Source organism: Nerophis lumbriciformis, linkage group LG08 (assembly GCF_033978685.3).
Source record: "Nerophis lumbriciformis linkage group LG08, RoL_Nlum_v2.1, whole genome shotgun sequence".
Classification (NCBI taxonomy): domain Eukaryota; kingdom Metazoa; phylum Chordata; class Actinopteri; order Syngnathiformes; family Syngnathidae; genus Nerophis; species Nerophis lumbriciformis.
This window is the reverse complement of record NC_084555.2, coordinates 41,237,480-41,262,229: the sequence shown is the minus strand read 5'-3', so window position 1 is coordinate 41,262,229 and position 24,750 is coordinate 41,237,480. Positions and strand designations below refer to the sequence as shown.

General features: G+C 40.1%; 2 protein-coding genes across 9 annotated transcripts in view; one reads left to right on the top strand and one right to left on the bottom strand.

The window, feature by feature from the left end:
* Positions 1 to 9,656, bottom strand: part of LOC133611817 (RAS guanyl-releasing protein 1-like) — a 79,444-nt gene extending 69,788 nt beyond the window's left edge. The window contains exon 1 of the mRNA XM_061968963.1: positions 9,449 to 9,656. Within this exon, the coding sequence (XP_061824947.1) occupies positions 9,449 to 9,585 (137 nt within the window). The 5' untranslated portion in view covers positions 9,586 to 9,656. The remainder of the gene's footprint in view (positions 1 to 9,448) is intronic.
* Positions 9,657 to 11,738: 2,082 nt separating this feature from the next.
* The window catches only part of exd1 (exonuclease 3'-5' domain containing 1), a 53,350-nt gene continuing 40,338 nt past the window's right edge, over positions 11,739 to 24,750 (top strand). For 5 of the 8 annotated variants that reach the window (XR_009816050.1, XR_009816051.1, XR_009816049.1 and 2 more), the window contains exons 1-10: positions 11,742 to 12,086; positions 12,243 to 12,311; positions 12,445 to 12,478; positions 12,873 to 12,946; positions 13,030 to 13,094; positions 13,189 to 13,275; positions 16,002 to 16,106; positions 16,175 to 16,255; positions 16,341 to 16,484; positions 16,557 to 16,748. Coding sequence is in view for 5 of the 8 variants with exons in the window: in XM_061968961.1 (XP_061824945.1) it covers positions 11,960 to 12,086; positions 12,243 to 12,311; positions 12,445 to 12,478; positions 12,873 to 12,946; positions 13,030 to 13,094; positions 13,189 to 13,275; positions 16,002 to 16,106; positions 16,175 to 16,255; positions 16,341 to 16,484; positions 16,557 to 16,748 (978 nt within the window). In the remaining 3 variants the exon portion in view is untranslated. Of the gene's footprint in view, positions 12,087 to 12,242; positions 12,312 to 12,444; positions 12,479 to 12,872; positions 12,947 to 13,029; positions 13,095 to 13,188; positions 13,276 to 16,001; positions 16,107 to 16,174; positions 16,256 to 16,340; positions 16,485 to 16,556; positions 16,749 to 24,750 lie in introns of all 8 variants that reach the window. The other 3 variants (XM_061968959.2, XM_061968960.1, XM_061968958.1) reach the window with 3 other exon arrangements.

The window sequence follows — 24,750 nt, the reverse complement described above, 5'->3', positions numbered from 1 at the left end:
GGAGAAGAGGATGGTGGCGCCCTCTGCTGCTGGCCCACCGGAGAAGAGGATGGTGGCGCCCTCTGCTGCTGGCCCACCGGAGAAGAGGATGGTGGCGCCCTCTGCTGCTGGCCCACCGGAGAAGAGGATGGTGGCGCCGTCTGCTGCTGGCCCACCGGAGAGGAGGATGGTGGCGCCGTCTGCTGCTGGCCCACCGGAGAGGAGGATGGTGGCGCCGTCTGCTGCTGGCCCACCGGAGAGGAGGATGGTGGCGCCGTCTGCTGCTGGCCCACCGGAGAGGAGGATGGTGGCGCCGTCGGTTGTAGACCCACCGGAGTGCATGGTGGCGTCTGCCGGCCCACCGGACTGCATGGTGGCGTCTGCCGGCCCACCGGACTGCATGGTGGCGTCTGCCGGACCACCGGACTGCATGGTGGCGTCTGCCGGACCACCGGACTGCATGGTGGCGTCTGCCGGCCCACCGGACTGCATGGTGGCGTCTGCCGGCCCACCGGACTGCATGGTGGCGTCTGCCGGCCCACCGGACTGCATGGTGGCGTCTGCCGGCCCACCGGACTGCATGGTGGCGTCTGCCGGCCCACCGGACTGCATGGTGGCGTCTGCCGGCCCACCGGACTGCATGGTGGCGTCTGCCGGCCCACCGGACTGCATGGTGGCGTCTGCCGGCCCACCGGAGTGAATGGTGGCGCCGTAGGTTGCAGACCCACCGGAGATGATGGCGCCGTCTCTTGCAGACCCACTGGGGCGAGAAGTAGCTGTGCCTCCCCAGCTGCACTGCTACTCATAGCCCCTCCCCCAAGGGACGGATCCCAGACGTCCCCAGATAGGACCACAGACGACAGGGGTGGGAGGGAGAGGGCTTGAAAAGCGGCCGAACTTTTCTTCAGATTAGCCATTAAGTCCAAAACTTTGTTAAGCCTCTCCGCCATGGACATCTCTGCGAGATTCGAATTTGGCTGGATCATTATGTCAGAGTTTGTAGGTGACGAACCCCAAGATGCAGAGAAGGCAGAAGGCATTGTACGAGAAAACATGATTTAATTATACACTAAGGCAAAACAACAAACGAAAGGGTAACAAAAGGCGCGCACAAGGCGGAGAACAAACTTGGCTATGAACTAAAATAGCACAGAGGCTAACTGTGGACAAGAAACCAAAAACACTTACTGTGACACGAAGGAACTAGGACATGAGCAGAGTGAAACCAAAAGTAGACAGAGCTACAACGACAAGTCTTAAGAACAACGACACGACAGGTAGGAACGACAATGATCCAGCAATGACTGGAGGAGAAGGCAGGTTTAAATAGTAGCTGGCTGATTGACACCAGGTGTGGCCAGGTGCCAATCAGCCACAGCTGAGGGGAAGCAGCACTCAGGGAGACACTCAGGAAATGAAGACAAAATAAAAGCGCTGACAGGAAACTAAGACAAACACAGAGAAAAAACTAAAACAGTCAAACTGTCAGGGACAAGCCTGACAGTTAATACAGATTGTAGAGGGCGCTAAATGCTATACCATCATGGCATGTCCTTATTAGTATTGTGAGGGTGAAAATCGGAGAATATTAATCCCGGGAGTTTACTATGAGAGGCACTGAAAAGGGGTCGTAAAGTATGCAGCTGAGCCGCATCAGAGTGATCTAAGAGCCGCATGCGGCTCCGGAGCCGCGGGTTGCCGACCCCTGACCTAAGTGTTCACATACTGCAAAAGTGAAGAGGACACATTTTATTTTTGACACTATGACGCCATCAGCAGGCGAGCCATCGATCGGGAAATTGACACAACAGTACGTTAAAGCTGTGTGTATTTGCTGCTTCAGGTGATCTGTTGAAATGAGCTGTGAGGTCAAAAAGAGCTATCCGTTGCTATTTCTGTTTAAACTGTGAATATATAGGTATATAGTTATTATATACCTATATACCTACATATAGGTATATAGCGATGATATAGGATAACATTATTTCCTCACACTGTAATTGTCTACATGCTTTGCTTACTGTTCGTTAATATACAAAGTGAACCTCCTCACGATGTAATTCTACTTGCTTACTGGCCGAGAACACAATCAATTAAATATAATTTAAAAGAACAGGGGAACTTATGTTTCCTGGGTAGTTGGTACAGTAAAACACAACGTGGAAAAAAAACATTACTATGTCTAGAGTGTAGGCAGTGCTGTTAAGTTTCTCTGCATAAATGAGTAAAGAATGCAGAAACTTTGTGGCATGATGCAGCTGACCTGTTGATAAACTAGTTTGAGAAGAATGTTTTTGTTTTATTCATAAGGCTACATTATTTTTCAGTTGTGTAAATATTGACTACTGTGTGTGAAGTCCTACTGTAGGTTAAATTCAGTTTAAGAAATAGGCCATCAAGTTAAGATAAATGTGATGGCTAATAATATGTGGATGAAGGATAATTTATTTTATTTATTTTACTTGTATTTTTAGTTTCCTTCCTGAACGATTGACACTTTATTGTGGTTAAAAGCTACCAGCAGGAACTTAGTCTTTAGGTGGGACACCCAAGTTGAACAGGTGTGAAGGTAGGGGCCTGACAAAGTGCAGTCCTCTTCTCCAGGTTGTAGTTGGACACGTAGGTACTGATTTACTAAAGGTTTGCGTGGACTAAAACACATGCAAAACTTATAGCACATGCAAAGCTGATTTACTAAACGTGTGCACAGTGGATTGCGTCTGTTAAGTGAGCAGAATAAGGCTTGCAATCCTTTTTGCGTCCTTGTCTTAATTAATATGCAAAATGTATGTTGATCATCAGAACACCCACAAAACTGGGAGGAGAAGATGCAAATATAATTACAAACCCCGTTTCCATATGAGTTGGGAAATTGTGTTAGATGTAAATATAAATGGAATACAATGATTTGCAAATCATTTTCAACACATATTCAGTTGAATATGCTACAAAGACAACATATTTGATGTTCAAACTGATAAACATTTTTTTTGTAAATAATCATTAACTTAAGAATTTGATGCCAGCAACACTTGACAAAGAAGTTGGGAAAGGTGGCAATAAATACTGATAAAGTTGAGGAATGCTCATCAAACACTTATTTGGAACATCCCACAGGTGAACAGGCAAATTGGGAACAGGTGGGTGCCATGATTGGGTATAAAAGTAGATTCCATGAAATGCTCAGTCTTTCACAAACAAGGATGGGGCGAGGGTCACCACTTTATCAACAAATGCGTGAGAAAATTGTTGAACAGTTTAAGAAAAACCTTTCTCAACCAGCTATTGCAAGGAATTTAGGAATTTCACCATCTACTGTCCGTAATATCATCAAAGGGTTCAGAGAATCTGGAGAAATCACTGCACGTAAGCAGCTAAGCCCGTGACCTTCGATCCCCCAGGCTGTACTGCATCAACAAGCGACATCAGTGTGTAAAGGATATCACCACATGGGCTCAGGAACACTTCAGAAACCCACTGTCAGTAACTACAGTTGGTTGCTACATCTGTAAGTGCAAGTTAAAACTCTCCTATGCAAGGCGAAAACCGTTTATCAACAACACCCAGAAAAGCCGTCGGCTTCGCTGGGCCTGAGCTCATCTAAGATGGACTGATACAAAGTGGAAAAGTGTTCTGTGGTCTGACGAGTCCACATTTCAAATTGTTTTTGGAAACTGTGGACGTCGTGTCCTCCGGACCAAAGAGGAAAAGAACCATCCGGATTGTTATAGAAGCAATGTTTAAAAGTCAGCATCTGTGATGGTATGGGGGTGCATTAGTGCCCAAGACATGGGTAACTTACACATCTGTGAAGGCATCATTAATGCTGAAAGGTACATACAGGTTTTGGAGCAACATATGTTGCCATCCAAGCAACGTTACCATGGACGCCCCTGCTTATTTCAGCAAGACAATGCCAAGCCACGTGTTACATCAACGTGGCTTCATAGTAAAAGAGTGCGGGTACTAGACTGTCCTGCCTGTAGTCCAGACCTGTCTCCCATTGAAAATGTGTGGCGCATTATGAAGCCTAAAATACCACAACGAAGACCCCCGGACTGTTGAACAACTTAAGCTGTACATCAAGCAAGAATGGGAAAGAATTCCACCTGAGAAGCTTAAAAAAATGTGTCTCCTCAGTTCCCAAACGTTTACTGAGTGTTGTTAAAAGGAAAGGCCATGTAACACAGTGGTGAACATGCCCTTTCCCAACTACTTTGGCACGTGTTGCAGCCATGAAATTCTAAGTTAATTATTATTTGCAAAAAAAAACAAAAGAAAAGTTTATGAGTTTGAACATCAAATATCTTGTCTTTGTAGTGCATTCAATTGAATATGGGTTGAAAAGACTCCCGAAATTCAGCGCCTCTCCCGAAAACCTCCCGGGACAATTTTCTCCCGAAAATCTCCCGAAATTCTCCCCCACCCCACCACCCCCACCCCGGTCCGTGGGACAAATTTTCAAGCGTTGACCGGTCCGTAGTTACAAAAAGGTTGGGGACCACTGTTCTAAAACCTGAGAAGGAGCTGTCATGTCGGTGATTGGTGATCCGAGGAACCCGGAGGAAAGAAACTTTCACAATTTGGTTGATACTTATTTTTCTAATCAGCCTGACCTAAACCTAAGGTTTATGTAAATAATCATCTTTGTGATTAATACATGGTTTCATATCATTTGACAAGGTTGTAACCTGTAAGTAGAAGTGATGCAAATCTCTCTGTGATGGACGAATCGATTCGCATCGTGATACATGGGTTACGATGCAATTCAAAAACGATTAATTTATGATACAGAACTATTCAATGCAATTCGATTTATTGTATGAGTGATTCAATACCATTCAATTTAGTGAATGAACGATTCATTAAGATTCGATACGGTGTATGGATGATTCCATTCTATGATTAACGTTTGTTGATGGCCACATTCTTTTTTACGCAACAAAAGAACAAAAACATTCCTTCTTGTGCATGCACTCTTCCAACTGTTTCTTAACCACAGGGATCCATTGTTGGGCCAGGAGTGTACCCTTGAGCGGCGCTCAAAATATCTGTTCCTCAGCTGTGGTCTGTATGGGTGGCAGCGGTACTCAGTTGTAATACACTTTTCCACCACTTGTGGCAGTAATGACAATATCAGACAAACAGAAGAAGTCTGGAGCTAAAGTCATACAGAAGTTTCTTAAGTGCAAAAATTATAATTACAGTGGTGAAGCTGCAAATTAATTTGCACATTATATCTGGGAAACATATTCATTATTAATTTAGTTTATCTATTTTAGCACAACATAATTGTATGTACGTTTATTTATGAGTCCCTTCTTAAGAAGTGTATTTGGTTAGTACTTTTCTTTGTAATCCGCCTAGGCCAAGACTATGGTTTATTTGTTGAATACACACACACACACACACACACACACACCTTGTAGCGTCCTGGAAGAGTTAGTGCTGCAAAGGATTCTGGGTATTTGTTATGTTGTGTTTATGTTGTGTTACTCTGCGGATGTTCTCCCGAAATGTGTTTGTCATTCTTGTTTGGTGTGGATCCACAGCGTGGCGTATATTTCTAACAATGTTAAAGTTTTTTATACTGGCACTCTCAGTGTAACCTGTATCGCTGAAGATCAAGTATGCGTTGCATTCACTTCTGTGTGCGTGCCAAAGTCGCACGTATTATGTAACTGAGTCAGCACTCGTTGGACTGGACGAAAAGGGGATGTTACAATTCTCGGGAGGGGCACTGAAATTTGGGAGTCTCCCGGGAGGTTTGTCAAGTATGAGAATTAGCAGTGTACCGCGGCACCGCCGCTGTATATAATCGGCGGGCCAGTTCTAGTGTGAAGTTGATATCACCTCACGAGCCAAGTGAATTTACACGGCGGGCCAAATTTGGCCCGTGGGCCAGAGTTTGACACCCATGGGTTAAACGGTTGTTTGAATGTTGCCGGAAAAGAGAGCGAGACACGGAGATTGAGCCTGTTGTATGAGAACGTTGCATGTTGTGAAATAAAGAAAGACAAACTAGGAATTCCTTCGGATGTTACAATATTGTCGGATGGCACAGCACAGAGAAGGTCTGCGGTGTTGACGTAACGTATCTTGGGGGAATCCGGGGTAATAATTTGGCGGAAGGCTGTGACTCTTGCGTTGTTTTAAAGATAAACTGTCAACTAATGGCATAGACTTGCGCAACACCCGGTCCATGTGTCTGTCCATTCTCGTCTCTAAATACATAAGTAACGTATCAAGCGTGTGACTCTTTGCACGGACAACCCTTGCTCTTGTGTCGTTTTAAAGACAAAATCCGTCAACTGATTTCTAGTTCGGCGTGATTATTGATTTATGTGTCAACACTGAATTAACCTAAGGATTCACAGGTGAATCTTATCGAGCACAAGCAATAAATCAATCTGTATTATAAGAAGCAATACCGTATTTCCTTGAATTGCCGCCGGGTATATAATATGCACATGCCTAGAATTACCGCCAGGTCAAACTCGTTTTGCAAAATAATTAGCGCATGCCTAGAATTACCGCCGGGTCAGAATTACCGCCGGGTCAAACTCGTTTCGCAAAATAATTAGCATATGCGTAGAATTACCGCCGGGTCAAACTCGTCACGTCACGAGTGACACTTCACCTTTCAAGGCATCATTTTCAAAATGGAGGAGGCTAATTTCAATAATTTAAAATCAATTAAAGGGAAGAAGATAAAGAGCTATTCAGTAGGATTTAAGGTAATTGCAATTCTTATTATTAATATTGTGTTAGTTTGTAGTGGTGGAGAGCTGACTTTTTGTTGTTGGAGTTGCGTCTTTCAAAGCGCTTTATTTTGAAAAAATGTTTTATTAATATAGCTGCGTATGTCAAATATGAGTCATTTTGATGCAGTTGTACAAGTAACATTTCAGAAACAAATCATGAGCTAAGAAAACCTGCTAACAGGCGGTAATAATGTTATTTTAATTGCCTTTTCAGACCCAAACAAAAAGAACTCCCGGGATGATTCATTGTGCTTTAAATTTTATTGCGGCATTAAGCGATGTCATGATGGTATCCTTACATCACACTCAAATTTATAAGCGCATGCCTAAATTTAACGCATGCCTTTGGTAAGCGCCGGAGTGAGAAGAGGTTTTAAATTAATTACCGCCCGGCGCTAATTCAAGGAAATACGGTATGTATGATACATACATTTTTCTTACTTCATATAATGCAATCATAAACTTCCTAAATACTTTTACTTGCAGTCTTGTTAGCACAGCACTTTTATTGTAAAGGCCGGAAGTGTGTTGTTTGTCTTTAAACTCTTACTTGGCTTACACATGGCTGCAGGATCAGTGCTGCCGCTGCAAAGACTGACGATGGACAGACGACAATCATCCGTCCTACGTGTGTGTGTGTAACATATTTGAAGTGACATTAATACAAAATATTTGACATATCGCCTATTCAGCAACATTCTTTTATAATTGTATACTGCATGCTGGGTGACTAAATGGGCTGATTAAAACAAATGTGATTGATGTGTTTGGGTGTCCTTTAGTGTGTGTTTGTATTTTAACATAAAATAAAAATTATTAACATATCTCCTATATGAAAAAAACTTCTTAAAGTATACATTTTTTGCCTCTTGAGCACAGTAAGTGCAGCCTCTCTCCCACGAGCGCACCTTAACATTGCTAAAAAAAAGGAAAAAACGTGGTTTCTATGTAGATGCACTGCACGAGTCCGACTGGTTCTAAGAATGCCCATAAAAAGTGGTAAGTGTCCCCTGCATGTTTAAAAACAGCAAAACGCAACAGGTAAGAGCATGACAAGGTGAATGTACAGTAAATGATTGAGTGTTTCCATGGTGAAAGCACCTTATAGAACACGCAAAATACTCATTTATTAAGGCGGTCTCCACCCATTTTCAATTGCAGACGCAGTCTTAGTAGATTACACGCAACACGCCCACTAATAGTACACCCAATTTTATTGTTTGCTCATGCTGTTAAGCGCGTGGCATTTCGACCTTAGTAAATCAGGTTCGAAGTCCAATGCTAATAAAGTGACTCCTGAGATCATGGCTGTTTTCCTTTCTTCATATTAAGCTTTCCCAACGTCAGCGATCATCTTTATTTTCAGGACCCTCACTTACATTAACTTACATATATGATAACTTGTGTATCCCGCCTGTTTCAGTCTCTGCTTTTTGTTCCGCCCAAGACTCCAACCTGGCATTGGAGATGAGCGTGCTAGCTACCAAGCTAGCAACCCGGGGAACCGACATGTATTTTACTTTATTATCAACATCAAATACTGTGCTATTATTACACAACATTTGGTTAAAACAATGTACTTATAAAAAGGTTATTGCCAGTGCCCTTGTTTCAATCGTATGGTGTATCTTCAGCTGTGCACAGCACATTGTGCTGACATTCTTGTTGTTTTTGTTTCTGTAACGTTTACGACAATGTAATGCCCCTACTAACTCAGGCTGGGTAATGACTGCGCCTACGTGAGAAGCACTCACGTGAAGACAGTAAACATTGAAATTGGGAAATTTTTCCAACAAACAATACTGAAACAAATTGACAACAACACCAGCTGTGATGAAACGGATGATGACACAGGTTTGTGAATTTAATTTGAAAAGTGTCTGCTTACTATGAGTAAAGATAGTGCAAATAAAGTGAAGGAGAGCAAGATAATGATATGTACAAGGTTGTATTTAAAGAATCCAAACACACTTGGATAATAATCAGTTTAACAATCAGTTTAAAGAATATACATTTAATAGTATAATCCAATGCATTTTGTTATAAGTGGTCAGATTTTGAAAGTTGAGATGCCTTATAGTTTTTTTATTTTTTTAAAAAGCACCAATTTTTTGAGCATGCTATAAAAAAATCCATCACTTATCTGGGCTAAGCTTTGTCTGGATCTTCCTAACACGTCCCTGTTCGATGCTGCGGCTATACACTGACAATTTAATTTCTATATTTTCGGCCCTTGAGAACATATACTGTAACTTTGGTCAATGAAATGTGAGGGGTGCACCATGTACCGGTACTCACTTTTGAGAGATTCTGTATAACCCTCATTTCTGGTTGTTTTAAGTGGCTAAATCTGAAAAAAATATATAAATAAAGTTGTCCAAATATTTCTGGATCTAAATGTAGCATCTAACATTTGTCACACAAAATGTTAAGCATGGAAGTGTTTGACGGTAAAGGAACTCGCATGAGATGATGCATTGTTCTCATTTCCTTCCTTTAAGTGTGGGAAATACCAGTTAATTACAGACATCCAGTTTACACTGATGTTTGACCAGCAAATGCAGTAGTAACACACATTTCGAATTATTTTGCCAAACACTTTTCCTCACGTTTTTGGCCAAACTCAATGAACAAGGTAAGCAAAGGCACAGCCCCACAGACTAAAATAAGTTCAAAAGTGACAATAAGAATTTTGAAAAACTTACACATCGTCTTTGCTCTTATCGTCCGCAGGTATACTTGCACTTTTGTTGTTGTCTTTTGATTGACAGCCCATGGCGAGATACTGGGCGACGAGAGGCTGTACTAAGCTGTCCATCTGCGTCCTCCTTGATGGGAGCATCTGATCACTTTGCTTGCCTCACTGGTGCTCAGCTCTCAGCAGCACGTTGCATTCACACACACACACACACACACACACACGCACACGCACACACACACACACATAAACACACACACACACACTCGTCAATGGACGTGACACAAGCAACAAGCAACATTCAGCCGCAGCTTGTCTGTGGGCGGGAGGCAGGCTGCACTGTGGCCAGCATGGCATTACCTCCACTCCAAGGTGGGCAGAGGAACTCCTCTCAGCGTCACTTTTGCTTGACTAAAGTTGCTGAAATATTTGCAATATTTATACGATACCTTACACCAAATGAATGTGTTCTACAAACTGTTGATGTTTCTGCCCCTCAACAGTGATGAGGTCTCAGAAACCATGCACACTTTGAAATGTTTTGTGTCAAGGGGTGAAAAATCTCTGTGGAATATAATCCTGTTTGTGTGAATGCGGAGTGAGACAGCGTCACATTTAATTAACAATGTGCAGGATCAGAAACAGTAATGTCAAGATTAATCCGGTTCTAATCCATTTTGTGGATTTGTCAGTAATTTAAATTAAAATGGAAAACATGTGTGGATCATGTCAAAACAAATTAGCAATAGGGTCACACGCTGTAATGACAAACAAAGCATAATCTAAATCTGATCCAGTGTGTCTATTTGTCAATAATTTAAATTTAAAATGGACAATCCATTATCTGACAATGTCAATGTATGGTTGATGTTACATTGTCAAACCAAGTTTAATCCAGATTGTATCCCATTTACATTATACAGTATTATTTTCTTCATGTAAAATCCTGTTTAACATGATGAATCTCTTATGTTTATATTAAATAGTATCCAATGGGAATGAAATTGCAATGTATGCATGTTTAATGTGCTGGGCCATCTAAAAATTCCAGACAGATCTGGTCCAGTTTTTGTGTTTGACAGCAGTTTAAATCAAACATGGAAAATACAATTTAATAGGGTCAAACATTGTTACACTATATCGTTTGTATTACATCAAGTGTAATTAACAATGTACAGTAGAGGGTCAGAAGAGGAAAATGTCAAACCAACCTTAATCCAGATCTGATCTAGTCTACGGCTTTGTCAGTCATTCAATTTTAAAATAAAAAAATCCTGTTTGCAATGGAAAATCTAATTCTAAAATCTAAAATTTGTATCCAGTTTAAATGAAAACACAATGTGATGTAACTGGGTTTAAGGTTTTATTGTCAAACTAAGTTTAAACCAGATCGGGTCCAGCTCTTGGACTTTAAATATTACAAATTTAAAATGTAATATCTTGTTTTGCATGATGAATCGTTTTTGTCTTTCAAATCTTATCTAATATGGACATAATTGCTGTGTATCTATCTCAATCCAAGATTAATTCTCCTCTGATCCAGTTTGTGCACTTGGCCGCAATTTAAGTTTAGATGGAAACTCCAGTGTCTTCAGTTTGAGTGAAATTGATAATGTGTCTGTGGGGTTGGTATTTATGTCAAACCAAGTTTGATCCAGATACCAATTGCGCATTTGGCTGAAATAAAAAATAAAAAATAAATTAATTTAGAAATGTTTAATTTAAACAGTTATCTCTGTCATATCATATCCAATTTGAATTCAACTGAAATGTGTATTGAGGGTCAAAGGTTGTTATGCCAAATTGTGTTGTCAAAACCAAGTCACATACAGATATGATGATACTGTACCTATCTATTCTCATGCACTGTCCTAAGTTTACATATTCAAGTAATTATTATTATTATATTATATAACATTATATTAGAAACTGTTCATCAATCATCATGATGACTGCATACAATGTGCAGCTGCTAACAGGTTTGCGTGAATTAAGCCTGCCCCCGTGTGGCTACTTGCAGGCCTAAATGTAATTATTGTTTAGCCCATTACAGCTCACATACATAGAGTAAAAACTCGTATTTTATTTTAAAAGTGTTAAGTGCATTATATTACACATTTTATTTTATGCTATAATTCTACTGAAAGACAAAAACAATTCAGATGGTGCCTTCCGTCATCTGGGCTCAAGACCTCTTTGGAGTCACTGGGAATTTACATAACTAAATTACTGCACAAAGTTGGGTCATATCATCAACGTAAAATGCGCTGAAATCCAGCTTTAGTTTTATTTTATATTTTCATTTCAAGTGCCTGATTTAGTAATAATTGTCTTTATTTGAAACAAGAGAGAAACAATGGAGTCATTTCCAATTTACAACTACTTTCCAAATACTCGTCTTGTTCTTGAAGGCAACATCCAAACTAGGTTTATGACCAAGCCACGGATTCGTGTTTAGGCAGTGTCAACTGTATCTGTCTGATAAGTTAGTGTTACATAAAAATAATATTTCAAAAGGATGATTGACGACAGCCAATTTATAAGTATCTTCAAAGGGAAACGTATTAAATTGACCCTCAAGTCTTCGTCTTATCTTGGTGTCGTGCAGCGCATTGACGCTAACAAGGCGTTGGTCCTTACGAATGGTCAGTCATATCATTATCAAGTGTCTTTATATTTGCTAAACTATTTACGTAAATTTGCTTGAAGATAACGTATGATTACCGACTGCATTTTAATGAATGCCAGAAGAGGCCTAAAGCACAACTATGGATATCAACTATTTATTCAATGTGTTTTAGTCATAAATGGCAGCAATGGACGTGAAATTCCCGGTTCGAGATTGTTCTTTGGTCCTGACATTCATAATGGTGAGTACATTCACTTTAAGAATAACAGTGGGGTAAAATTAAAGCTATGTTTGGAATATACATACGTGGCTAGACGGGGAAATTCCATAAACTGACTAATTGTGTGTGTGTGTGTGTGTCTGTTAATCAACAGTTGAATTTACCAATGAAGAGGACATAGAGAATGGGTAAGTTAACAGTCAGGTTAGGTTGATCGAACCAAATATCGATCATTTCGCAACCAAATGTGGTATCGGTATTTGGTCAATACCAGCGTGTTGAATTCTGGTCTATGTTTAGTTTAATATTTTTTATATTTGGATAACAACGTGTTATTGTTGTTGTCTTGTTTATATTGTTACATAGTTTATACAGTGGTTCTCCAAGATCCGAGTTTATTTGGTTCTGTGACCCAGCTTATACCTTGAAAAACTTGCATTCAGAAATGCCGTCTATTAAAATGAATCGCGTGAAAGGATGACCAGGGCAACTTGCAATATTTGCAACGTGGATATGTCATCAACATTGCGGTATTACTCAATACTAGTTAACAGTGGTCAACAATGGTTCCCAACAAAACAGAAATATTCCTGAAGACCTGGAAAAGCACTTGGAGGTGAAAAGTTTCCAGCCATATAGAAATTACTTTTTCCATGGTGAGCTCTGTGTGAATTATCACATTCATTCTCATCCAACATGCGAATAATCAGTTGTCTTTAAAGTTATGTTGTTTAACTAGATGATGATGAAGAATACATCAACTTTGAAGTTATTGATGAGTTTCATGAGAAGTTTGGACTTGCTGTAAGTTAAGCCACATTTGCATTAATTAACTCAATCAAAGCCTTTAAGTCTTCAATTTATGCTCTAAAAATGCTGTTTACCTTCGTACTTCTAGGTGATGAACATCAAGAAGCAGCATGTGGTTGGCGTGGGGGCTGATGGGGTTGCGCTATACAAACATGGAAGAATGTGTTGGCTTCAGGTAAGAAAGTCGATATAACAGAAAGAATAATCAGCTGATTATTTTTTGCCAGAAAATTCTTAGGGGTGGCCAAGCTTTTTTGAGGCGGCATCGCTCATATGGTAGCGCGCCTGACCAGAAACCTAAGTGTTCCTAGTTCGAAATTTCACCGTCTTAGTCACTGCCGATGTGTACTTGGGTAAGACACTTCACCCACCTGGCTCCCAGTGCCACCCACACTAGTATAAATGTAGCTTAAATGTAGATAATGGGTTTCTCAACTTAAAGTGCTATGAGTCACGAGACAAAAAGGGCCATATAAATATTATTTACTACCACCAAGGGCTGATTAAAAAAAAAAATGAAATATGCTGTTGGCCACTTTGCGATATTAAGTGCATACAAGATGCAAAAACCAATCTGAATGTGTTCAAGCTAAACTTTCCAAGCAAAACATCAACATCTTAGCTTTATGTTATATGTGACACAGCAAATGAATGTAATACTTAACATAATATCTTATTAATAATTAATTAATGTATTTTTTGCTATATTCTATATAATAAATAAGGACAAATAAAAAAAATAGCTGTGGCTGCAAAAAATGGCACCCCTAATGTACATATTGTCCTAATGTCCAGTACATTTTTCTGTAACTTCCAGTTCCATTTTTTTATATGGGAGCCAATTTTAATTGGAAGGCAATTGGGGCTGAACAATTTTGAGAAAAAAAACATATATATACTGTGTATATACAGTCGTGGTCAAAAGTTTACATACACTTGTAAAGAACGTAATGTCATGGCTGTTTTGAGTTTCCAATCATTTCTACAACTCTTATTTTTTGTGAAAGAGTGATTGGAGCACATACTAGTTGGTTGCAAAAAACATTCATGAAGTTTGGTTCTTTTATGAATTTATTATGGGTCTACTGAAAATGTGACCAAATTTGCTGGGTCAAAAGTATACATACAGCAATGTTAATATTTGGTTACATGTCCCTTGGCAAGTTTCATTGCAATAAGGCGCTTTTGGTAGCCATCCACAAGCTTCTGGCAAGCTTCTGGTTGAGTTTTTGACCACTCTTCTTGACAAAACTGGTGCAGTTCAGCTAAATGTGTTGGTTTTCTGACATGGACTTGTTTCTTCAGCATTGTCCACATTTTAAAACCTTAATTCTAGCCTGATTTAGCCATTCCTTTACCACTTTTTACGTGTGTTTGGGGTCATTGAATTCCTGTTGGAACACCCAACTGTGCCCAAGACCCGACCTCCTTTTTCATTGTCCCATTTACTCTCTGTAAAGCACCAGTTCCATTGGCAGCAAAACAGGCCCAGAGCATAATACTACCACCACCATGCTTGACGGTATGATGGGTGTTCCTGGGATTAAAGGCCTCACCTTTTGACCTCCAAACATATTGCTGGGTATTGTGGCCAAACAGCAAAATTTTTGTTTCATCTGACCACAGAACCTTCCTCCAGAAGGTCTTATCTTTGTCCATGTGATGTCAGATATACACTGCGGCTCTGGCTTCCTCCCACCTCCAAAGACATGTTTGGCAACTCTGTGTGAATGTTATCTGTCTATCTGTGTTGGCCCTGCGATGAGGCGGCGATTTGTCCAGTGTGTAACCCGCCTTCTGCCCTTGTGCAGCTGGGATAGGCTCGAGCACCCCGCGACCCCTAGAGGGACAAGCGGTAGAAAATGGGTGGATGATGATGGCGTTAGGACAACACAAGTAAATGAGATGTGTTGTGTATTGATTGTTCCTGCAAGTTTTAGCTTCGTAGTTTAGTCGCCGTTTCAAGTGGCTGTCTCGACATTGTTGAGTTCAGGACGGCCGGCCGGCGTTTGAGTGTGTCGGGGATTAATGACTGCTACCGGACTCATTATTTTCCCAAATAGATGGTCTCTTCTCCTCACAATGACAACATTTCACTTGCATTTATGTCAATTTCCCTGATATTATTTTGTGTTTATCAGCGGATTCCGTTCTATTGGCCAATTATGTGACTCGATCCGCTGTTACGTGAACCTGGAAATCATATGCCTTACTTTTTCTATTGAGTTTAGTGATTATTGATGATCACTAATCACTGTGTCAAATAAAAAGTAGCAACTATGGTGACATCCCAAACTTCTAGTCAACATGCTATTTTTTCACTCATTCGCTCCTTTTCTGTTTCACTGTCAAAAGCTCCGGAATTTGCATGTGCGTTTTTTTATTATTATTATTTTTTTATTATTATATTTTCATAATCATGAGATGCCAGAATCGAAATTGAAATTAAAATTTGATTAATTGTCAAGACCTATGTTATACCTGCGACATTCATGCGTAACAACAACAGCCCACAAATCCATTCCATGTAGAGGTTTCCTAAAGCAACCTGCTCATATATACATACCGGTATATGGAAAATAAGAAAAGTAAATAAATGAGGCTTTTAGAGTTTATTTTAAGTTCTTGCAGACATTAACAGATTGGTCACTGCAAATTAGTTGTTGACTCGGCTCATCATCATCAGCAACCTTTCTCTGCTTTTTTTTTGTTGAACTCTATAATTACTTTTTCCCAAATTCCTTTTGGTACATTATTCACAGGCGAGAACAGCACATGTATGACATAATGATGATGCTTTTACTTGACTTCCTGCTACAATATGCTTGTTTTCCCCCCAAACAAAATAACCTAATGTTCAACCCACTAATTGCTCATTCATGTTGTCTGTTTCTCCTTTAGATTGCCACGAAAAACAAGGTCTATCTATTTGACATCCTTTTACTTGGAGCGCGGGCCTTTAAGAATGGTCTTTCCATGATTCTGCAGAATAAGCACATACTGAAAGTGAGCAATATTTGTTTTAAGTTTTGCAGATTTTGTTAAGCCTTTGTTGATTTTGTCACATGATACAGGTAATCCATGACTGCAGAGCTATTGCTGGATGTCTTAATACACAGTTTGGAGTGAAGCTGACTAATGTATTTGACACACAGGTATATGTTAATATGAATACATCTACATTTTCAAAATATCTGTCCTTGAGTCAGCTTCTTTACTCTTTGACCTTGTTTCGCCAAGGTGGCAGATGTCATGTGTTTCCACTCTGAGACAGGAGGTTTCCTTCCAGACAGAGTGAGCACTCTTCAGGAAGTGGTGAGCCTCCACCTGAAGGTCCCCTCCTCCCAGCTCTTGTCACTGAAGATCAAGTCCAAGCTGACCATGGTACACTCTAGTAAAAGAGAAAAGCTGTTAAAACCGAGTATGTCAGTCAACTGACAGTTGTTTTTTTTGCAGGATGAAACAGAGATGTGGTACACGCGTCCGTGTCCCATAGCCTTGCTAAAGGTGATGACGCTATCCGTGATCCACTTACAGCCCCTCAGACTGGTGCTGCTGGATTCTCTCCTGACAGACTACATGGCCTTGGTGGACACTTACATCACGAACAGCCAGTACCCACTTGATGATTTAGAGAGCATAAATATGGTAAGAGCTCTTTTCCCCAAAAACTATCTGTTGGTATCACACTGCGGTTTGCAAATGAATCTCTTTATACTTTATAAATGTATTTGCGTATGCTTAGGGACAGCAAATATGTGGTTCCCAGTCGGGTTGTGTAATATAGACGATATAAATGTAAGAAATGTTTGCGGAAGAGCTGATAATACTATCGTCATATTGTGATAATGCATTTTTGCATTTTCATCACACATTGTAGCTCTGTCCCACAAATCTGACACTAGCTATGTGCACAATGACACATTTAATCGGATTAAAAGCCTAACCGGACTAAAAATGCTTCATGTAAATACGCCAAATCGAATATTCTGACCCAATCACACGCGTTTGTATAAAAATTTTATTTCGATCAAGATGAGTGGTTTTTACCAAAAGTCATTTGGATTGTAGCACATGAAAACACATCTTCCGAAATTTGGGTTAGAATTATGCTTACTGCCCATGTCTTTGATGTCAGCTATACTTTGGCGGTGGAGGGGGAGTAAATTTATTAGACTCGGAACGTCTTGCGGTCTCCCCGATTCAACATGTACAGAAGTAGCGTTATATACTGTTTAGTTTTTTGCTTTAAAACGAGACTAGCACAAACAAAAGTATGGTCTGGATGTGTCAATGTAACAATAAAAGAAGGGATCCAGTTGTCGTCTTAACGAGCTGTTTTATTCACGACTTAACAGCTAATTCAAGTGCTAACTGCTAGCTTCAAACACTTACATAGAATGTCGTAACATAAAGACACACTGCAGGCCGTACATAATCACAACATAAAAAGCACAGAGCAGCTCCGTTTCAAAAAGAGATGTAAAACAAAAGTAGTGAACAGAAGGGAAAAATAATATAAATAAATATTGTGATAACGGAGAACAAGCAGAAATGCACAACGCCATGTTTGTTTACAATGGAAATCACTGCTTAGTCAGCACCTGCAGTGAGCAAACTCATCCAAAAGATGGTGCCATAGTACAAATAATAACACACCTTTCCTTTTATGTTAGGATCTGCGCATGTCAAAGTAAATTATTCTATTTTAAGGTGTGATGCATGAAAATGCACGTCACAAACAGATAATTTTTTTCAGGGTCCATGTACACAGTAACTTTCTCATCCGAATGATGATCCGATTAAATAAATGTTGTCCTTGTACACGTGGCTAGTGACAAGCGAACGTCCTTGCTAGTGGCTAATTTCCCTCCACACTGCGAGTCACTACTGGCTCTACTATACTCTTAGCGGCAAATAAATTGTTTCTTACAAGTGACATTATCACTGCAGGACCAGGAATAACTGAACATGCTACTGCACGCCAGAGGTGTAGACTCGAGTCACATGACTTGGACTCGAGTCAGACTCGAGTCATGAATTTGATGACTTTAGACTCGACTTGACAAACTGTAAAGAGACTTGCAACTCGACTTGGACTTTAACATCAATGACTTGTGACTTCACTTGGACTTGAGCCTTTTGACTTGACAAGACTTGCTACTTTTCCCAAAACCCAAAGATTAAAAAGTTATTCAGGAGCGCTCTTTATCTTTCATTGTGTACGTGTGTGCCTGTCAGCGTGTGTGCTGCCTGTCAGTACAACAGCCAATCAAATTACATCCACGTTGTTTTCATCCCACAGCATTCATCCAATCAAATTGCAGTACAACCAACGAAGAAGAGCTGTCAAACAACGCGGCAGTGAGAAAAAATGATGCCAAATATAGTTTTGTTTGGGTATAAAAACTACGACTTGGTCTACAAAAAACTAATTGCAGTATGCAAAACCTGCGGTTCGAAGATTACAGACGGAGACGCAACAACTTCCAACTTCGTTCGACATTTGAAGTTGCACAAAGAACGGGAAGTTTTGAATGTAAGCTAACGTTTATTGGCTAAGTAACGTAACTTGTATTTGCTGTGTAGTTAAATCAGTGAGGCTGTAAACTCACTGCTAACGTTATAACCATAGACATCTTATAAATGGACGCAGCATTGAGCGCTACTGCCTACTTGCGCTGACGAGACGCGGGGCCGCCATCTTGGAGTGGTGATCCGCTCCACTCAGTGCAATTCATTTGGCAGGAGCAATGAACTGTCAACGCATTTAATTAATCTTACCTCACTGAATACCACTGCTTTTCACACAGCTTTTTGTCATACGTGTAGCAATGTTAAAGGACACATGTTTTGGCATGTTTTATTATTCATAGTTTGCTTAACAGTAATAGAATATTCTTATATCCTATAAGTGACCAGACGTCCGAGATCAAAACTGGAAATATAATCCTAGAGATGGGGGAAAAAACGGTCAGCTATTTTTAAGTTGAAGAAACAATATGATTAGGTTATATATACATGCGTATATCCTACATAAACAATGTATGAATACATTAGATATCTATATATCTTAAGGACCTATAGACTGTATCTCTGTTGCTGCAGCAGCAGAGAGTTTATTCCGTCTTGACACTTTGTATTGATATTTTGTATTACATTCTTCCCTTAAATGATAATGTTTACAGTGATTGTTTTATATGTATTTTTTATGTATGTCGCTTTGGATAAAAGCGTCTGCCAAGTACTTAAACATAAACATACAGTTAGGTCCATAAATATTTGGACATTGACACAACTTTCAGTATTACAGCCCTGTACAACACCACAATGGATTTGAAATGAAACAATCAAGATGTGCTTTAAGTGCAGACTTTGAGCTTTAATTTGAGGGTATTTACATCCAAATCAGGTGAACTGTGTAGGAATCACAACACATTTTATATGTGCCTTACACTTTTTAGGGGACCAAAAGTAATTGGACAAACTAACATCATCATAAATCAAATTGTCACTTTTTAATACTTTGTTGCAAATCCTTTGCAGTCAATGACAGCCTGAAGTGTGGAACCCATAGACATCACCAGACGCTGGGTTTGGTCCCTGGTGATGCTCTGCCGGGCCTCTGCTGCAGCTATCTTCACTTCCTGCTTGTTCTTTGGGCATTTTCCCTTCAGTTGTGTCTTCAGCAAGTGAAATTAATGCTCAATGGGATTCAGGTCAGGTGATTGACTTGGCCATTGCAGAACATTCCACTTATTTGCCTTAAAAAACTCTTTGGTTTTTGGGGTCATTGCCCATCTGCATTGTGAATCACCGTCCAATGAGTTTTGAAGCATTTGGCTGAATATGAGCAGATAATATTGCCCGAAACACTTCAGAATTCATTCTGCTGCTTTTGTCAGCTGTCACATCATCAATAAATATAAGAGATCCAGTTCCACTGGCAGCCATGCATGCCACTACCACCACCATGCTTCACTGATGAGGTGGTATGCTTTGGATCTTGAGCAGTTCCTTCCCTTCTCCATACTCTTCTCTTTCCATCATTCTGGTACAAGTTGATCTTTGTCTCATCTGTCCATAAGATGTTGTTCCAGAACTGCACAGGCTCTTTTACATGTTTCTTGGCAAACTCTAATCTGGCCTTCCTGTTTTTGAGGCTCACCAATGGTTTACACCTTGTGATGAAACCTCTGTATTTCCTCTGGTGAAGTATTCTCATAATTGTTGATTTGGACACAGATACATCTACCTCCTGGAGACTTTTCTTCATCTGGCCAACTGTTGTGAAGGGTGTTTTCTTGACAAGGGAAAGGATTTGTCTGTCATCCACCACACTTGTTTTCCGTGGTCTTCCATGTCTTTTGGTGTTGCGGAGCTGAGCAGTGCGTTCTCTCTTTTTAAGAATGTACCAAACAGTTGGTTTGGCCACACCTCATGTTTTGCTATCTCTCTGATGGCTTTGTTTTGATTGTTCAGCCTAATGATGGCTTGCTTCACTGATAGTGACAGCTCTTTGGACTTCATATTGAGAGATGGCCTCCCCAGATTCCAAATTAATATACCACACTTGAAATGACATCTAAAGTTAAAGTACCAATGATTGTCACACACACTCTAGGTGTGGTGAAATTTGTCCTCTGCATTTGACCCATCCCCTTGATCACCCCCTGGGAGGTGAGGGGAGCAGTGGGCAGCAGCGGTGCCGCGCCCGGGAATCATTTTTGGTGATTTAACCCCCAATTCCAACCCTTGATGCTGAGTGCCAAGCAGGGAGGCAATGGGTCCCATTTTTTATAGTCTTTGGTATACTCGGCCAGGGTTTGAACCCACAACCTACCGATCTCAGGGCGGACACTCTAACCACTAGACCACTGAGTAGGTTATGTAGGCCTTTTATCTGCTCTTTGTAAATGAAATAAATGAAAAAAAACAAGGGAATAACATACCTGGTCATGGAACAGCTGAGTAGCCAATTGTCCAATTACTTTTGGTCCCTTAAAAAGTGTAAGGCACATATACAATGTGTTGTGATTCCTACACCGTTCACCTGATTTGGATGTAAATACCCTCAAATTAAAGCTCAAAGTCTGCACTTGAAGCACATCTTGATTGTTTAATTTCAAATCCATTGTGGTGTTGTACAGAGCTGGAATACTGAAAATTGTGTCAATGTCCAAATATTTATGGACCTAACTGTATATAAACACCTGAAAGTCTTTATATCAGCTAAAACCACCAATCTGTTTCACTGGATTCAGAATAAAACCAAATTATGTCTTACCCAACAATGTTAATATTTGAATATTGTTACTTGAAGACTTATTCCTGGTTACAATTATACTATTAAGAAAGTATTGTCTTATACTTTGCCTAAAATGAGAATGCATCATAATCAGTGGCAGCTGGTGAATTTTGTTTTAGGTGGGGCTGAGAGTTTGTAAACGAAAACCCTGTAGGTGGGTCATCGTCATACTTGCCAACCTTGAGACCTCCGATTTCGGGAGGTGGTGCTGGTGGTGGTGGTCGGGGGTGGGACGGGGGCGTGGTTAAGAAGGGAGGAGTATATTTACAGCTAGAATTCACCAAGTCAAGTATTTCATATATATGTATATATATATATATATATATATATATATATATATATATATAAGAAATACTTGACTTTCAGTGAATTCTAGCTATATATATATATATATATATAGAGAGAGAGAGAGAAAGAGAGATAAATACTTGAATTTCAGTCTTCATTTATTTACACATATATACACACACATAACACTCATCTACTCATTGTTGAGTTAAGCGTTGAATTGTCCATCCTTGTTCTATTCTCTGTCACTATTTTTCTAACCATGCTGAACACCCTCTCTGATGATGCATTCTGCTTCGTCTCCTTGTTGTGTGGGCAGTTGTGCACTCCACTCTCTAAAAGCCGTAGATGTTATTGTCACATATGCATGTACAGTAGATGGCAGTATCGTCCTGTTTAAGAGTGTCACAACATTGCTGTTTACGGCAGACGAACTGCTTTACGGTAGACGAAAACGTGACTGCTGTTGTTGTGTGTTGTTGCCGCGCTGGGAGGACGTTAATGAAACTGCCTAACAATAAACCCACATAAGAAACCAAGAACTCGCCCTCGATCATTCTACAGTTATAACGTGATTGGGCAGGCACGCTGTTTATATTGTGGGAAAGCGGACGTGAAAACAGGCTGTCGACACGTCACTCAGGTCCGCATGGAGCTGGAGGGGGCGTGGCCTCCAGTTCCGCCTGAATTTCGGAAGATTTTCGGGAGAAAATCTGTCCCGGGAGGTTTTCGGGAGAGGCGCTGAATTTCGTAAGTCTCCCGGAATATCCGGGAGGGTTGGCAAGATCCTCCCCCAGAAGTTTTCTTTGTGATTTTCACATACAAATATTGAAGATGTTTGCTCCTTTTCAACTCTGTGGTAATATTGTTTTCACAAAATACAACCAATAGAACGTTAATGTTAAATCTTACTTGTGAAAAGTAATCCGACGATTCCTATTTTCAGCAGTCCGCTCATTTGAGCAGGAAAACGCTGAACACCAGTTTTTTACCTGTCAACTGTCAGTTTAGCATCTTTGTTTTCTACCTGTCAACTGTCAGTTTAGGCTGCTCGCCGGCTCATCATCACCACTTCAAGATGGCGGCCGAATTTCTCGCGTCACAGCAGCCAATGTTGCGTCTACTTATAAGATGTCTATGGTTATAACATTGCAAACACGGCAATCTGTTGCGTCCACTGCAGTTTGCTACCTTATTCATACTTTTTGTCAAGTGATTTTTTTCAAGCAGGGTTACATGAGGTACCTATACATAACGTTACGTAAGTCAATGTATCACACACAGTAACATAACGTTAGACGGCGGTCAGCAGCACTGCGTATTTTAGCCACCTACAAAAAGACAAACATAGTCAAATAAAGGTCAGTTAAAATGTATACTATATTAAGAATATGTGTACATATTGCACAGGGCCCTGACATCTAAAAAGTACAACTCTGTTCATTGTTATGTTCATGTATTTGTTATGTTTTTCAATGTCTACGCACACATAAACACACGTACAGTATGAGATGAGATCAATGAGATAAGGTAAGAACAGGATAGAAACTGCTGTGGAACTAGTTACAATGCAATATGCCATGGAAATACAATGTTAACACTTTTGTGCAAATAAGCAGAGGTGGGACCAAGTCATTGCTTTGCAAGTCACAAGTAAGTCTCAAGTCTTTGCCCTCAAGTCCGAGTCAAGTCCCGAGTCAAGACAGAGCAAGTCCGAGTCAAGTCCAAAGTCAAGACTGGAAAGTCTCAAGTCAAGTCCCAAGTCCTGCATTTTGAGTTTCGAGTCCTTTCAAGTCGTTTAACCACAGACTAATATATTTACACAGATTGTGTATGCTTTTAAAATGCTGTATTTATTTATTAAAACAAGTGCATTTGAAATTGCAGGGAAAAAGATAGTGCTGACATTGCACTTCAAAATAGCACTATTAACCAGTCATTTTAAACATGTAACTCATTCCTTTACAGAATAAACACATTTGAAAAAAACAAGTGCAACTGTACTTATTTGCACAAAAGTGTTAACATTGTATTTCAATGGCATATTGCATTGTAACTAGTTCCACAGCAGTTTCTATCCTGTTCTTACCTTATCTCATTGATCTCATCTCATACTGTATGTGTGTTTATGTGTGCGTACACATGAAAAACATAACAAATATATGAACATAACAATGAACAGAGTTGTACTTTTTAGATGTCAGGACCCATGCAATATGTACACATATTCTTAATATAGTATACATTTTAACTGACCTTTATTTGACTATGTTTGTCTTTTTGTATGTGGCTAAAATACGCGGTGCTGCTGACCACCGTCTAACTTTACGTTACTGTGTGTGATACATTGACTAACGTAATGTTACTGTGTGTGATACATTGACTAACGTAATGTTACTGTGTGTGATACATTGACTAACGTAATGTTACAGTGTGTGATACATTGACTAACGTTACGTTACTGTGTGTGATACATTGTCTAATGTAACGTTATGTGTAGGTACCTCATGCAACCCTGCTTAAAAAAAAATCACTTGACAAAAAGTATGAATAAGGTAGCAACTGCAGTGGACGCAACAGATTGCCGTGTTTGCAATGACGTTGTAACCATAGACATCTTATAAGTAGACGCAGGTTGCTGTGACGTGAGCAATTTGGCCGCCATCTTGAAGTGGTGATGAGGAGCCGGCGAGCAGCCTAAACTGACAGTTGACAGGTAGAAAACAAAGATGCCGGGCTGGTGTTCAGCGTTTTCCTGCTCAAATGAGCGGACTGTTGAAAATAGGAATCGGGGGATTACTTTTCACAAGTAAGATTTAACATTAACGTACTATTGGTTGTATCTTATGAAAATAATATTACCACAGAGTTGAGAAGGATCAAAGATCTTCAATATTTGTATGTGAAAATCACAAAGAAATCTTCTGGGGGAGGATGACGCCCCTACAGGGGTTTGGTTTACAAACTTTCAGCCCCACCTAAAACAAAATTCACCAGCCGCCACTGATTATGATGCATTCTCATTTTAGGCAAAGTATAAGACAATACTTTCTT